The sequence below is a fragment of the Apis florea genome, unplaced genomic scaffold (assembly GCF_048593485.1).
Source record: "Apis florea isolate Af1SG1 unplaced genomic scaffold, ASM4859348v1 contig_1615_pilon, whole genome shotgun sequence".
Classification (NCBI taxonomy): Eukaryota; Metazoa; Arthropoda; class Insecta; order Hymenoptera; family Apidae; genus Apis; species Apis florea.
The window spans coordinates 1,573,160-1,589,442 of NW_028256416.1; the positions used below are offsets into that span (position 1 = coordinate 1,573,160).

Consider the following 16,283-nt stretch of genomic DNA (forward strand, 5'->3'; position numbering starts at 1 on the left):
CAATCGGATATAGTAAATATATATATATATAAATTATATATTGTATAATAGTATAAGACTTTCCTACGGAAAACGATAGTGCAATATAAATATATAAGTAAATATCGTGTTATCTTTAAAGGTTGACTGGCTAGAAAAGAAAAACCTCACGAGAGGTTTTGCTCGAATTAAATCTTGAAAGGCGGAATGAAGCGTTTTAATTGAAACACAACCGTTTTGGCAAACGCTTCTTTCACGATACGAAGAGAAACTATTTTATTGTAATATTCGCTTACTTTTTTGGGTACCTACTTTGTAAGAAAATAATGCAACTTGTCTCAGAGCTTCCTGAAAAATCTGGTTCATGGTAATGTTTACCATTGCAAGTACAAGATAATGCAAATTCTCTGTGTTGTATGTACCTATTCATATTGTACATATAAAGCGTTACTTACTAGACAAATTTCAAATCGAAATATTGGAATGGAAAACAGCGTGTCTTTGTCATAGTAACGTTATTATTATATCAACGATTATGTTTAAAGTTTTAAGACTTAGTAGTAAGATTAAGTCGGGTTTTACAGTTCCTTTATTGTCCGAAGCATGAACGCGAAACTACTTATAAAGATAAGAAGAGAAAAAAAAAAAAGAAAAAAGAAAGGACAATGTACGTGAAACGTTAGGATAAAAAAAGTCTTTTCGTCTTTTATAGATGTAACGGCATATAAGCAACAGCAGCAGCAGCATAATATTCGGATATGTTGCGAGCTTAATGTTTTTTTCGATCACTCAACAATAGCGTATCGCGTGAAACAGATGAATTGCGTTTATTTAAACAAAAGACCTATACCTTTATGAACAGAAAATAAATTTACTTTTTATGAAAAATTTCTTCTTTTTATTCTTATTTCTTTATTCATTGCATTCAATTGTTGATAGTTCCCTTTAGAACTAGTAAAATTTTAATTATTAACCAATTTACGATTTATTGAGATTGTTGTAAAAGATTCGACTTATTCGATAGATCTATCTTTTTTTGTTATTAGTTAAATATAAATTTAAAATCGTTCGAGAAACTTTAACAACAATTTTTACTATTAAAACTGTATCACGTACTTGTATAGTTACGCGTGAAGTATAGACAAAGAAAGCAAATAGTGGGAAAAAGACAAAGATAGGATAAAAGATTAAAATCAGCGCCATCTTCAGAGTGCCGCAAATGAAACATATATGGAAAGGACAAAAAACAATAAGAGAAGGATAGAGATAAAATAGGAATTGACTGTCAGTGCCATCTCTCGGCTAATTAAGATATTTATTTAGAGATGGATCGAAAGAGTAAGAATTGCTCGTTATCTCAAATGTTAAAAACATTTTCTTTAAAGAATTATTTATTTAAAAGCATTCAAAGATGGCGCTGATTTTTTAATTTTCACTCAATATTTTCTACTATTTGCTCTCTTTATCTATATTTATTCTATATTTTCATTAAAAACTCTTAAACGCTTGCTCTAGCTATCTATCAAAGAAATCAGTTGATGGTAGTATACCGACTGCAGATATATATGATCCTTAAATTCCTGTGGTATAAAAATGTTACGACAATACCAGCTATCGATAAAATATCAGTGAAAACTGTTCTTATCAATTTAAAAGTAATTTATCGCTTTAAAATTTATTTGTTCATTTGAAACGTATGATACGCTTATCGCTTATCGTAACACGATAATCGATTGATTAAAATTGATCGTAAATACGATAGAAACGATATTTAACCGATCGCATACTGCGCAATCCAATTCAAATATTGCGTCACAGTGCGATTTATCGAGTATTAAACAATTATTAGCGATTTCTTATACGTCGATTAATCACTTCATCGACACTAGGACGAAATTATATACGTTTCAAGGTTCACCGAGCGTCAACGCGCAATATAATCGAATCGAATCGAAAGTTTCGAACAGAACAATAGGCCGAGAATAGTAACTGCTAATTTCTAATTATATCATGAGAGAGAGGCTGACTGTTTCAACGTGGTTTGCACGTGCAACTATTCGATATATATTCGCGTTTCGGCGCGATGCGAATTTGCCGTGGCGACCTTGAGAGGGCGGAAGGAAGCAGATTTTTGCGGGAAGGAGGGTCGAGGACGGGCCAGGAAGCAAGTCGATGCTCGTTAGGTCGGTTGCGGATCCTTTTCCGTAGGGATGGAGAGATTCCTGCGCGTTGACGTGTTATGCTATATGGAGAGAAGCAACGTATACGTGCGATCCAGCAGGAACCGCCGCCAGAAAATCAATCCAGAACGTCATACTGTCGTGTGTATCAACATTGGAAAATCAATGGTAACCCGTGACGTAGGAGTCCCGCCTCAGAATCGACCAATAGGCTCGCTTTCTCGTCCCCACCTTGCCAATCTTTTACACCTACCCACACGAGCATCGGCGTGCTCATTCCGTAGCAGACTGCTGCATCGACCGGACGCGCGTGATCGAGAACGTTGTTGAAAAGGCAGCACGCCGAGCTACCGTTAAAAAAAAGCGACGAAGCTAATCCTATCCGTGAAAGCACACGACGTGTATGCAGTTTTCCAGTCGACACAGCAACCAGCAACCAGCGATTGGAACAACACGATCGGCAACAAGCGACGACTGACAATTTCAATAGTAGCAGTGACACGTCGTTGTTGTCGTCGGCGGCATCTATTCAAATCGGTGGAAAAACCGATCGAAATTGTACGCAGTCAATCTCGGATCCGTTCGATTCGAAGCGGATACGCGTAATCGAGGATAAAATCGGAGGATACGGTTCGCGAAAGAACGAAAAAAATATTTGCTCGGTCGTTTTAATTCCGTAAATTCCCGCTAGAGAGAAGAAATATCCTCTTGTTGCATTTGGTGAAGCGAGACCGCCGAGTGTTTCGACGGAATCTTTTGGGAAAACTGTCGACGATTGCCGAATCCCAGGAGCTGTGCGATTTGAACTTTCTAGAAAGACGGAGCGAGAAAGACAGAGGCTAGGTGTAGAGCTAGGTGAGAGAAAAGGAAGGAAACTTGCCGCGGGATAGAGGGAACGAGTGTGCTCGCTCACCGAGTGCCGGCTATCGAGATGGCGTTTATGATGCCCGTTATGAAAAACGAGTGGGACATTTACAAGACCAACCGCAGTCGGCGATCTTCCGAGTGTTCCAATCCTCAGGCCTGTCGCAGTAGAAAGGTGAGTGTGTTTTGCGCGTTACAAAACGAGCAGTGTCTAAAACGAGAACAGAAAGCGCGCGCTCCAATTGCGTTTGTTGTGTTGCATCCGTTGCTCGTTTTTTTCGCGCGAAATTTCGTACAGGCGACAGATAAATAAACATGGCCTATATTTTGATTTTCTTTTCGATTTGTTTGACACGAAGATAAGAGAGAGAGTATATACTTGAATAATAATGGCATTGCGTTAAAATCAACGGGTTAAATTTTCGCGTGTTCAAAATGTCATCGTTAAACGTTAACACGTGCCCGAAACTCGTTTGACAAATCGTAAAAATGTATTAATTTCGATTCTCTCTCGTGCATGGCATATTCATATTCTTACATACGCAGGATCGAGAGCGTCGGTCCCAAATAATTTCACGGTCAGCCGGATCGTCGATTACACGCAAGGAAAGTGGCATGACGACGAATACGAAAGAGTCCGGCGTTTATCGTGGCACGTACGCGAAGTAGTCGTAAGTAGTCGTAAGTAGTCATAAGTAGTGCCGACAGCCTGATATATGTATGTAGTATATCGCTGACGAAGAAAACATAGCGGAAAACACGTTGCTTACACGCTTCTCTCGGTGAAAATCTGACAACGTGATTCTTTTTTTCTTTTCTCTTTTTTTTCTTTTTTTTTTTTTTCTTTTCCTCCTTTCCGTTCTTCAACGTGACGCACAGTTGCGCAATAACTATACTTCAATTCCGTAATGCATCGCGCGTGATAATCTTTCCGGTCATATCGCTTCATAAAACGATATGTTACCCATAGCATTGTTAACAGATACCAAATAACGGATGAATTTCTTCTCGATGGTTTTCATCGTCGTTTTCATATTTCTATATCGCTACATCTTTTTCTCAATCCTCTCGAGACGAGATTTTTCGCGTTTTTAAACGTTAAATACAAATAAAAATTAAAAAAAAAAATTATAAATATAATTGTATAAATTTGAAACAAAAGTCTCGTTCGGGATTATTCCGTCAGTCTCGGAAAAATTACAAAGATAATACATATTGCAATAACCGATTTAACGGTTTTCTCGTTGGAACACGCATATGCGTTTCGTCGATATATACGCGTCGTTCTGTGTAGCATCGATGTCGGGCAAAGTTCGAGGAACGTGAGACACGTCGTAAATCACATAGAACTACGAACCGCGTTAATCGATAATTATATTGCAGTCCCCAATGTCTGCTCGTGTTCTAACACTTTCTACCGGACACTCTCCATCTCCATCTCCGCGGTGAAATTTATCAGATATTCCGATCGAAAAACTTGGCAATATTTAAGGGAAAAAAAAAAAAAAAAAAAAAAAAGAAAAGAACCTACTCGAATACCTACGTGTCGCAAATCTTGTCGAATGCACAGTTTTTTTTCTTTTTTCTTCTTTTTATTCGAACGTTGTTTACATAAAAGCTACGCAAGAGTCACGAGGAGCTAAGAATCGTCGGGTTACCTGTGACGGTATATTACGTAATCGCGCGTAACCAAAGTACGAGAGAATCTGCGACGAGAAATTCGCCGTGTTGTGGCTCACGTGCGCACGTGCAATTCCTATTGGCGTCGCGGTCCGTTGAGAACCACTGTTCGATCGTAACACAGCACCGCATCGGGAGTACTCGGCCTTGCTGCAACCGCGCCGCTAAATCCGCCCCACGAAAATATGTATTACGTCGCGTACGGATCCCCGATCGTTGATGAGTAGTTCACTGCGTTACCAGCCGGCATGGACGAACACGGCACGTGTTGACGCGTACACTTCTTGATACAATAAACATTGGATAAGTGGCCGAAACTTGAAACCCATTTTAGCGGAATCAAAATGTAATCCCTGATATAATAACCTGACCAAAGTTCTCAGTTTCCTTTACCGTCTTGTCGCGAACGTGGAAAAAGTAAGCGAAGAAGTAATAGTGGAATTAATGGAATTGAAATTTAATCGGCTCGATCGAAGTTTTCTGAGTTTTCTTCAGTAAGTTGAACGAACGTAGAAAGCGTAGAAAAGGACAGCGTGTGAAAGAGAAAAAAAGCTGAAAGTCAAAGTAAACACGTTTACTTTGAGAAAAGTTCCTTCCCTACCATTTCCTTCACTGGATATCGGGTTATCGCGTTGTATATACAATCGTTTCGGGAACTTATCTAATGTTTACCCTATTCGGAAACCTGTCCAAGTAATTGTATTCGACCGATCATAACGTTTCACTCGTTGTATATATATATATATATATACTTGTCACTTCATCCATCTTCGTTTCTCAAATTTTGGTGTGAGATCCGTAAGGAAAAATCGAGCTTTTTTTTAGATTAACTATTGGGTCATTCCTTGTACGTAATTTTATTTTAAAAATCTGTTTTCAAAAACAGCTTCGTTTATCCCCTTCGTTCTTTTTTAATAAAAAAAAACTGATCTAACGTTTCGCACGAAGGTGATTCGTAGAAAGTGATTTTAAAATACGATTCAATCGGTATATCGCTGATACCGATTTGTCCGTCGAAGTTTATCAAAACAAATGATATTTTGCAATTGAAATTCTCCACTTAAAACATTACCTATAGGATGACCTAATAGGTACTTAGATTTCACCGCTGCTTTCCTTTCATTCATCAAAGCGTAAAGAAAATTCGTAAACATACAACAGTGCAAACCACCTGTCGAACATCAATAAAAATTGAATTTTTCGAACCAATGGTAGAATACGAAGTGAAAGTAGTTAGTTTCGCGCACATTTCAAAAAAAAAAGAAAAAATAAATAAATAAACCATTCTCTCGCTATTCGAGGCGACTTAGTTCAATCATCCATCCTCGCAATACCTACCAAAAAATCGCCAAATTGTAGATCGTGTAAATAAAATATACATACACGCGATTCCCATTGTAAATAATAATTCTTGAGGAAGAAACGAGGAATAAAAATACACGAGTGTAGAGTAATTCAACCGTCGTATTAATTTGCCGCATATGCACGAGTTGATAAATATTTTTTTGTACGAATCGCTGTTCGTTTTCATTCGATCTTTAAAAAAGAGGAAGTATTGGTATTGGTATCGCGAGGACGAACGATTGATCAAGCACATGGTCACAACTGTTAAACGAAGAAACGATATATGCATATGTCTGTTGGCAGGTGTCGGAATGTTCAAAATCGGAGGGTCCGTCGTTGTCTACCTCACCGGGATCGGACTTCTTGACATCGCCCGCTCATCGTTCGGTCCCTCTCACGTCCCGCCATTTCTCGAGGACGTCCTCGAGGGCGTCCCAGAACTCGTTGCAAAGCCCGAGCAAGAGCACCGGCTCGTCCCCACCGAAAACCGGGAGCTCCAACTCCCTGAACAAGTTTCACAACCGTTTGGTGGACAAGCTGAAAAGGTCGTTGAAGAAGGCTGAGGACACGGCGGAGGATCAGAGAAATTTGTCGTGAAACAGCCAAGGGGTTTTGGGCCGGCCACCGATTCCCGGCTCGAAACCGATCGAAATAAGGCGCACCTCCGCACCCGTTACCGCGTCCGCGACTATCTACGAGGGGGTTGTACGATCCTGCCCGGATCAATCGTCTTCGGCATGGTAGAGAACACCACACACCACACACGCAAACACACACAGAGAAATACGACAATACGAGAAGCGGCAACAAGAACAACGACAGGATCGGATGAAAATAATCCCCTTCGATTCGTTTACGGGTAACAACCAACACCAACGATAACAACGACGATGACGACGATCGATCGATTTTTGCGCGTGAAACGTGAACGTTTGCTCGAGGAGAAGATCGTGGCGCGATCCTCCGCGAGAAGAGGAGAGAAGTTGGAGAAGAGGAATGAGATCGAGCGGACAAAGAGGGATTTTTTTCGTGGATGATGATGATGATGATGACGTTCCTATCAGCCGAATCCTCCGCTACCTGTACGTTTCTACCGCTCTCTTCTGCGTTTCTTTTGCAAACAATGCAGTTGTGAAACGAGATTTTTACATTTTTTTTTTCTCTCTCTCTCCATTCTTTTTTTTTTTTTTTTTTTTTTTTTCTCTCCGTTTTCGCAACGAGAAGATGGGGGAAGAACGAGCCACGAGATTTTAACTTTCTTATTTTCGATATTTGATATTTGATTATCTGAATGAAATGAAATTCGGAATTCTTATTGTGGATAATTGTTTAGGATGAGGAAGATATAGAGAAAAAGAGAGAAAATGATAGAGGAGAAGGAGGAGGAGGAGGAAAGATATGCGGAAGAGAGCGAAGGGGTTAAGTAAACGGATAGAAACGAGCCTCCGTCCAGTTAACGCGGAAGCTCCTTTGTTAAAGCACGGCGAGGAAAGGACAACGAGAGCAGGAAAGGAAAAAACGAGCGACGAGAAAAAAGAATGCAGCGAAAGAGGTACATAATCACGAATGGAATTCCTCGTTATCGACGTTAACATCGCTGAGCGCGTTACGTTCAACTGCGTTTCATTCTCGCTCATCATTTTTTCGCGTTCGTTTCGCGCGCGTTACATTAACCGCGAGCAAGGTTCGTGGCCAGTCTGGGTCGATCGATGGATCTTAGTGTCCAGACCTAAGAAAAAAAAGAAAAAAAAGTTAGTTCCTTCACGCGTAAAATTATTGTCGCGCGCATTGAACCTCGGGAACGACTTGACCATTCACTTTCTGCTGTTTCAAAAATTTCTTCTTTCCAAACAAGAAAAATTGATCGTTTTTTATCCTGTTTTTTTTTCTCTCCTTTTTTTTTTTATACATGTATATATATATATATATTTTTTTTTCTTTCTTTCTTTCTTTCGTTCATTCACGCGAGTCACGCAATTAACGTAATAGAATTCTATTTCGTTCTATTCGAATAATTTATTATTATAAAGTAGCTTCTTAATTATTCACTTTATTTTTTATAACCTTACCCGTTATTTCTCATTAATTAATACATCGTTTACAAATTAACTTATATATGTGGTAAAAATATGTTTTTGAAACATTATTAGGACAAGCAGAAAAATGGGGTGACTAAGCGAGGCGTAACACACGCGTCGTCGAAGTCAAAGGAGTTCCCCGGTTAAAGGGTCTCGCATACGACAACCGGAAACGCTTGTTTTCATCGTTAAAGAATTACTTGCTGCCTCCAATGGGGAATATGCGTTGCGTGTACGCGAAAGCTGCGAAGGGATATTACATACACACACACATACACATACACACACACACACACATATATATATAACGAGATGCGCGTTATATATTATACACGTACAATTATAATTAGACGACGAGCTAGAGAGAAAAGAAAAGGAGCCTAAGAAAAGACTTACTTATTTTAAATCGCGTATCGTTCCAGCGAGATTATCTTGTACTTACACGCGTGTAAATATTTATTTCAAGCAATTCCGTTGTAAATTCCGTCTCGCGTGCAATTGGATAAACATGCAAATACGTCTTCGAAACGATACATCTTCTCTCTCTACCCTCTCTATCGACTTTTCATCTTCGTGTATGTAAATTGTTACGCGTGTTATTTGTTAAAAAGAAGAGGGGGGGAGGGGGAGGGGAAATATTTTCTATACTAGTCCTCTCTTCTCGTTTATTTTTTTTGATACTTCTTTTTTTTTTTTTTTTTTAAATGCTTCAAAAATTTTTTCGATCATCGGGCATCGCCTACAATTAGTTTAGTATCGTTTCGAGGTAAACGTATTCGCAGATGCCTTTTTTTTTTTTTTTTTTTTTTTTTTTCTCTCCTCCAAACGATCCTCGCAGCTTTTATCATAGCGTTTTCCCTGTGTCCCGCGTTTGAGGTACCGGATTTTTGCTGTTTTTCAATTAATCGTTACGAAGCGTTTGTTAAATTCTTTTATAGTATATTATATTACTTCCGTCGAGATATGCGGTCAAGTTTGTTATTCGTTATATATATACGTTATTAATCGAGCGATCATTTTCGAGAAATGGGGAAAGTGAGAACGAACGAAGAAGAAAAAAAAGAAACGAAAAAGGAAAAAAAAAAAAAAAAAAAGAAAAAACGAAAAGAAAAAAAAAGTGACGCAAATTGGACGCAGTACGAGGTCTCGGTCGAGGGCATCGAACGTGAAATCATCCTGAGAGACAATCTTGTGTGCAATCTTGTGTGCAGAGTAGAAGAAGAAGAGATCGATCGACTCTTTTCCATTTTCTTTCATTCGTTTAAATATTTTCAATACGCGAAAAAAAAATAAAAAAATAAAATAAAATAAAATAAAATTGGAAAAGAAAGTTCAAGACCAAAGAGATGAATTATGATTTCGTATGATTTTCGTGATATTGTGTTGTTTTCCGGGGGAAATTTTGCGAAGCAAAATTCGACAGTATTATAAATTAAACGTAAGATAAAAGTATATATTTATATATATTTCTTTTTTTTTCCTCTCTCGTATTTTTAATTCAAGCGTTATAACGTGTGGTGACATCGTCTGCGTCCATTCTAGCCGCAATTTTCAATTTTTCAAACGAGACGATTACGCGCTTTCCTTATCGTTTTGCAAAATTACGAAGTGGGAGCAATTATACGATACCGCGTGTAACTCTGTGATACCGTAAGCTATAAGGTAGAATTATTTTGCAACGATCATATAAAAGAAAAACGACAAAAAAAAGAAGAAGAAGATATGGAGGAAGGAGTGATGGGGAAATGTTATTGTTACTACTCGTACGAACGCTTCGATTCTCCGTCAATCAAACTGCGCGACTTTTCTGGCAGAGCGAGAGCGACAAACTTCTTTCTTCGTTCAGCAATAATCGAACGGGATCGAATGATTTTTTTCATCTTCTAATTCTCGATCGAACATTTCGGATCTATCGCTGTTCTACCATAGTAGATAGATATAGAGAGATATATAACGAGTATAAAAACCCCCTATGCATATGCGATTAGCTAGCGGTCCAAGGAAAATATTATACGAATTTTCAAAATTCCCGCCGAAACAAGGTCGACCTAAAGCGGTAATATATTCGTTTTTATTTTATTCTGATTAGATCGACACCGACATCTTCTTGTTATTGCTACGTTATTCCATTATTGATTATTTCTTTTTTTTCTAATTTTTAACAATTTAATAACAACTCGAACGCTAGTCGGCGCTAGTGTGCGTCAAAGTGACTGTGTAACTAAACACCGTGAATACGGGGTTCTTGCTTTTGCTTCTAAATTTTTAAAAATTCGTACCGTGAATATTTTCACTTTCTCTCTCTCTCTCTCTCTCTGTTTAACAAAAAAAAAATGAAGAACAAGAAAAACGAGGCGAACGAGGAAAGAAAGAACGATGAAAAAGGGAAAAGATCAAGCACGAATGAGAGGAAGTTAAATTCGCGAATGTTGCCGTTACACGTAAGACTGCTTTAGAGAAAAACAGGAAAAAAAAAAAAAAAAAAAAAAAAAGAAAACAATAGAATTTACCGATCGGAAAACGTTGAAAACGTGGTGCTTATGGCGGAACGTTGCGGAGGAAAAATGTAAAATGTTGAAGCGACACATCAAACGGCACGCATATATTTCGTCCCAACGTCCCGTTCATCGATTTGTACTGATTAGAAAAAAACAGTGGTGTTACTAGAGTTTTAGAGATTGACGAGATGATACGATCTATTTATTATTACGGCGGCCTCGGACCGCGGAGTAAACGTGGATTGGGGGAGCTTTGGCTAAATTAATTATCATTTTTTATATATATATGTATATTTACGAAATTATTGATTAAAAAGGAAGGAAGGAAGGAAAGAAGGAAGGAAAGAAAGAAAAACAGAAGAGGAAGTAAATTAAAAAATTATAGATTTATTCGCGCATATTTCACGTAATTTGTTTTCTTTCCAGCTCGATCCACTTTCATTCTACGGTCGCAATGTCCGTGCAAACTATTATATAAAGCTATATAAATTTTCATATAGGTATATATAATATATGTGTATATATATATATATATATATGTATATTATATATGAATATGTACACATAAATGAGTATATACTTACGTATACAAACTCGCCTGCTCCCGCGTGTGTGTGTCCTGTGTGTGTACATATATAATATATATATATATATAAATGTATACGTATATACATTATTCGACGATTTGACTATTTTTTGTATAACTATTGCAACTATTTTATGGTTATTCGTTATACCTCACTCGGGATATTTTGAGCTGATTTTTAGCGCGTGGCTGAGGAGATGGGGGCTACAAATTATCGGGGGAAGAAGGAAAGAATAAAAGAGATAAAAATCAATAAAAAAACGTTTTTTCGTATTTAAAAAGTACAAATTGGTAGTTTCAGTTTAAATAGGACAATTCGATTTGTCAAGTACTAAATACATTGTATATTACTAATATGCTAATTTTTTCTCGCTCGTTTACAGAGTATATGTGGTGAGCTTCACGTAGAGGAATGTACATTTCTAAAACGGCCTCCGAATAACGCTTTCGTAATGTATTAATGTAAGATGTGCCCGTCGTTTCATATCTTGTGCAATATTTTTCCAATACAGAGAAATAAAAAAAATATATACACACACACATATATATATATGTATATGTATGTATGTATGTATATATATATTGTCGCTTCCACGAATTCGAAAGCAAAACAGTGTATTCGTCGTTATCGATCGCTGAAGAGATCATCGCTGAAAGATCGTTCGAAAAAGACTTTTCTCCTCAACCATGACGATTGAATGTCACTGCCAAAATCCCCACGATCGCATAAAAATATAGTGTGTACACGGTCGATAGACCAGACGAGCGGATGTTGCTCGTTTCACGGCAACGATCCGTTCGTTATCCGCCATCACAAATTTTTGTCATCTATTTTTTTTTTCTTTTTTTTTCTTTTGATCTTACCTTGCGTATTTATTTATTTTTTTTTTTGTTCTTTCTTTCCTTTTTTTTTTTTTTTTTTTTTTTTTTACAACTTTTACTTTCATATTTGTCGTTAAAAAAAAGAACCCGTGACACTCGCTCTTCTCCATCCTTGTTTGAAACCTCGTCGACAGTGAAAATGCCGAAGTGAAATGATCGTTAAATATTTTTTTCGAATTGTCAATCTTTCAAGAATCGAAGGAAAAAAGAAACGATACGATGCAGAGAGTGAACATTTATATTTTTGTTTCTCTCTCTCTCTCTCTCTCTCTCTCTCTCTCTCTCTCTCTCTCTCTCTCTCTCTCTCTCTCTCTCTCTCTTTTATATATATATATATTGAAACGTGTTATCGATCTACTTTTTCTTTTCTGCTTTTAGACGTATACGTCTATTACGTATACAGAATAATGTACAAAATAGAAAAGAAAGCGAGATGACGGGTGCACATTCCATGAATAATAATTATACATAACTTATATAAAATAACGAATCTGTTAGCGTTTGTTAAGACATCCGAGTAAGATATATTACACGCAAAGATAACAAAACGAATAATATATCTAAAGTTTGAAAGCTTACGAATAGACTCGGACTCATCATTATCATATATCGTGATTTTTATGTCATGTTCAATAAATGAGTTTTAAAATATTGACACAATGTGTTTAATAAACTCGCACGTCCTGAAAAACCTTTTTTTTTTTTTTTTTTCTTTAGGATCGTTCTACGACGAAGACGAAATTGTCGCTCATGAGGTATCGCGTGTTCGTAATATTACGAAACGTTACGAAATACATATGTAATTTCAACGTGAAGTTGCTTAAATCGATACATGTGCAAAATGGCACACTTGATATTTCGGATTATCATTGTGACTCATGATTCTTAACACTCTTTAATTATAATTCCTCGGTATTATCTAACCATGATGATGACGATGATAACTATGATCGATGTATTCGACAAATAACGGAAAGTTTGCGTTACATTTTTTTTTTTTTTTTCAAAGAATATTACGAGATTAAACAACAAAGTCTAATCTAAACGTAATAGCTTTAACTCGATCGAGGCAAGAATCCGTTGTTCTTCACTTTTGTTTTCGACGAGATAATTTCTATTTTATATATATATATAAATGTCGTTCGTTTAAAATGATATTGATTTTATTATTCGATGTTAGCCACAAAAAATGATATAAAAAAAGTCTCTGTTCATTACAGAATACAAAAATCGCTCGCTTTTTCATTTCAAGATGGAGGATATCGTGTGAATTCAAAGTAATTCGACAGGTAGGTAATAACTACTAAGTTCTCTTGCAAGTAACTCGAAAATTATCGATTATATCGTACATGATGGGCTGGAAGGAATGTGAGTCGATCGGTAAATCGAGCGCCTCGACCGTAATCCTTCCAGAATTTTCCACGAGGCCATTTCACGAATGCGTTCTCTGCAGAGGCTCTGAGATCTGACGATTTCGAGAGTGAGAAAAATGTGGATAATTTTGGTCCCCCCTCACGTCATTGTTAACGTCATCAAAGGCAGGCCTTTGCAGGCCTCGACGTAACAACTTCGACGTGTAACAATGAATCACGAGCATTTCCACAAAATTTGCATTGCAAAATTGATTACCGTTTTGTTCGCTTTTATCAGAAACGTTAAATGAGAGATAATGCACGATTCACGATTGCGCAAGAAAAATTCACAGGTAATCGTAACCGGATAATGTTTACGATCACGCTCGGTGAAATATTAGAATTGATGAGCATTCTTAAGAAAAGAACTCGTAAGACGAAATGGAATAAAGAATGGAATAAATTGTCGGAATTTTTTTCTTTTTCTTTTTTTAACTTTTCAAATATCAACACGCTTGTCCCATACAATGAATAAAAGAAATGACTATCTATTTTAAATTAAATTTGTGTAAATTTTTCATAAAATTTATTCAGAAAGTTTTTTTCTTCTTTTTTTTTTTTTTTTCGATCGGTCTTTCTTTTATTTATTTCATTTCTCAAGTGACTCAAGCTTAAAAAAATTCAACTTGAACTTTTGTTTCCTTTGTGACGTTTCGAAGAATAGTATAGCCCGGATGCTAACACCCTTGTGACGTTATAAAAGCGATATTTACAGAAAAATTTTAACAACGGCGAGCTCTCTACGGAAAAAAATGTGACGCTACGATAAAATGCGCGAGTGAAAAATTATTATCGATTGTTAACGTAGATTTTAACTCGATACGTCAATACGTTGAATCATCGAAAATATTGAATCATTATAGAATAAAATACAATATAAAAATCCGAAGAAACGGATCACAAGGATTAATTAAGGAAGAATTTATCAGCTCGTAACTTAATCTCTGATCTTTTCAAGAAAATCGATTGGAAATAATCGATTCGATAACGAATTCTAAAAAAAGAAAGAAAAATCGGTTAATCTTTTTCTTTCGCCCGATTCGAACGAACGAAGAAGAAAAATAAATATTACGTGACGATTTTTGACGATCATCGACGCTTAAAATCCTGTATATTTATATGCAGGCAGCGTGATTTCTTAGCAATGTCGAAAGAGACGAGAGAGAAGAAGAAGAAGAAGGGCTGAATGCACGCCAAACACGCCGAGCCAATGGAATACTCGACAGGCTACGCCACTGGTTTTCGCGAATGGAAATTTCCACGGTGCGAGGAGTCACTGCGCGCGCGATGTGTCACTGTTTGACTTATTAGAGAGAAAAAAATTGTACCGGTAAATTGTATATACACGGTATACAAGGCGGAACACGTGGACGTGCAAGATCACGTGTACGTTACATACATTGCTCGTGCTATGGGTGCAATTTGTCGCGTTGATCAATCCGTCAATTTCTATCCACGCGATCCTATTTTGGCGAGAACAAGAGAGCTAGAGCCGTAATGCATAAAGACACGCAGGAAGGAAGTTGTAATCGTAGACCGACACCCACCACGCATTATCTCGTCCCATTCCTGTTCTAGCCTCGCACATAGGCTCATTCCATCTGTAAACTATACGTTTCATCGTAGATTCTCCAAATCTTCCATCTCTAAATTCCATTCTCTTCTAGTTCAATATCTTAGTTTAACCCAATGACATCATATTTAAATACCCTACCCTAGTGGGGACGTGAGCATGATAATTTTTAGAAGAGAAATCACATAAAATCAACCAGAAGATAAGGATAAAATTCCAAAATTTTGAATGCATAATAAACTATCGAGATCACAAATATCAGCTAGAAATTCGCCACAGCAACTTCGTGCGATAACATTTGATGGGTTAACAAACAAGCGCGTTTCATTGTCACCCTCCTTAATCTTCCAAGTCTGAACGATCCGCACGATCTGTCACGATCATCTCTACGATCGTAGATCACTTCCTTTCGCCTGTTTGGCCATCTTCCATTCGGATTAGCTAACGTTACGCGTATGACTCGACCTTGGGACGAGTAATGGTATCCTGTCCTTGGCCGAAGAGGCGGCCGGTGGAATCCTACCGGTAAAATCGTAATCAGAATGGCTGGCGGGATCATCGTATGCGCGGACGCGTATATTTCGAACGGTATTCACAACGGGCACTCGTTGCATACAAAGTGGCGCGGTTTGCACGAAATCGCGCGTCTATTTGGGGATACGGAGACGCTCGAATCGTTGCTATTTGTAGAATGACCGGTGTTCGTTCCCGAAAAACCGTCCACGCGCCGTGGTGGACGAGGCGGGGAGCGGAGGGAGCGATGGATTCTCGATGGTTCGAGCGAGCGGTGGGACAGGAGCGAGCGCAGGTGGAACGTCGCGTTCGGAAAAGAATTCAGGTCGATGGACTTTCTGGCCGGTACGGAATAGGGTCGCCGATCAATACACCGTTTGTACCGCCTGATGTACTATTTCTAACACATTGTGAATTATTCTTAGAGCTTGTTGAACTCCTCTCACGTTGATTCGATTAAGACGAAGGCAATGCCTTGGAAATTCATGAACCGGCGATCGAGATGACACGCACGAGAACGCGGCACGAGATCCGACCGGCGGGGGTGGGGAGAGGAGGGGGGAGAAGGAGATTCGTCCGGCTCGAAAAAAATAGACGGACGCGCTTGTCGATCCTTCTTTTCCTTTCATTTGCAACGAGATTGCAAACGTAGGTAAACATATAAATGAAGTGACGATTTAGAAAACTTACTCTC

The 16,283-nt window shown here is 37.9% G+C and overlaps 1 protein-coding gene and 1 long non-coding RNA gene across 2 annotated transcripts; both read left to right on the plus strand.

The window, feature by feature from the left end:
• The first annotated feature begins 2,440 nt into the window (after positions 1-2,440).
• Positions 2,441-12,746, plus strand: LOC100865765 (uncharacterized). The gene is made up of 2 exons (XM_003690209.4): positions 2,441-3,198; positions 6,351-12,746. Exons 1-2 carry the CDS (start codon positions 3,091-3,093, stop codon positions 6,642-6,644), a joined length of 402 nt encoding a protein of 133 aa, XP_003690257.1. The 5' UTR covers positions 2,441-3,090; the 3' UTR covers positions 6,645-12,746.
• Positions 7,446-12,746, plus strand: LOC147658819 (uncharacterized). The gene is made up of 2 exons (XR_015291303.1): positions 7,446-7,599; positions 8,198-12,746. It is a non-coding gene; the product is annotated as an uncharacterized LOC147658819 (long non-coding RNA).
• Positions 12,747-16,283: the final 3,537 nt, after the last annotated feature.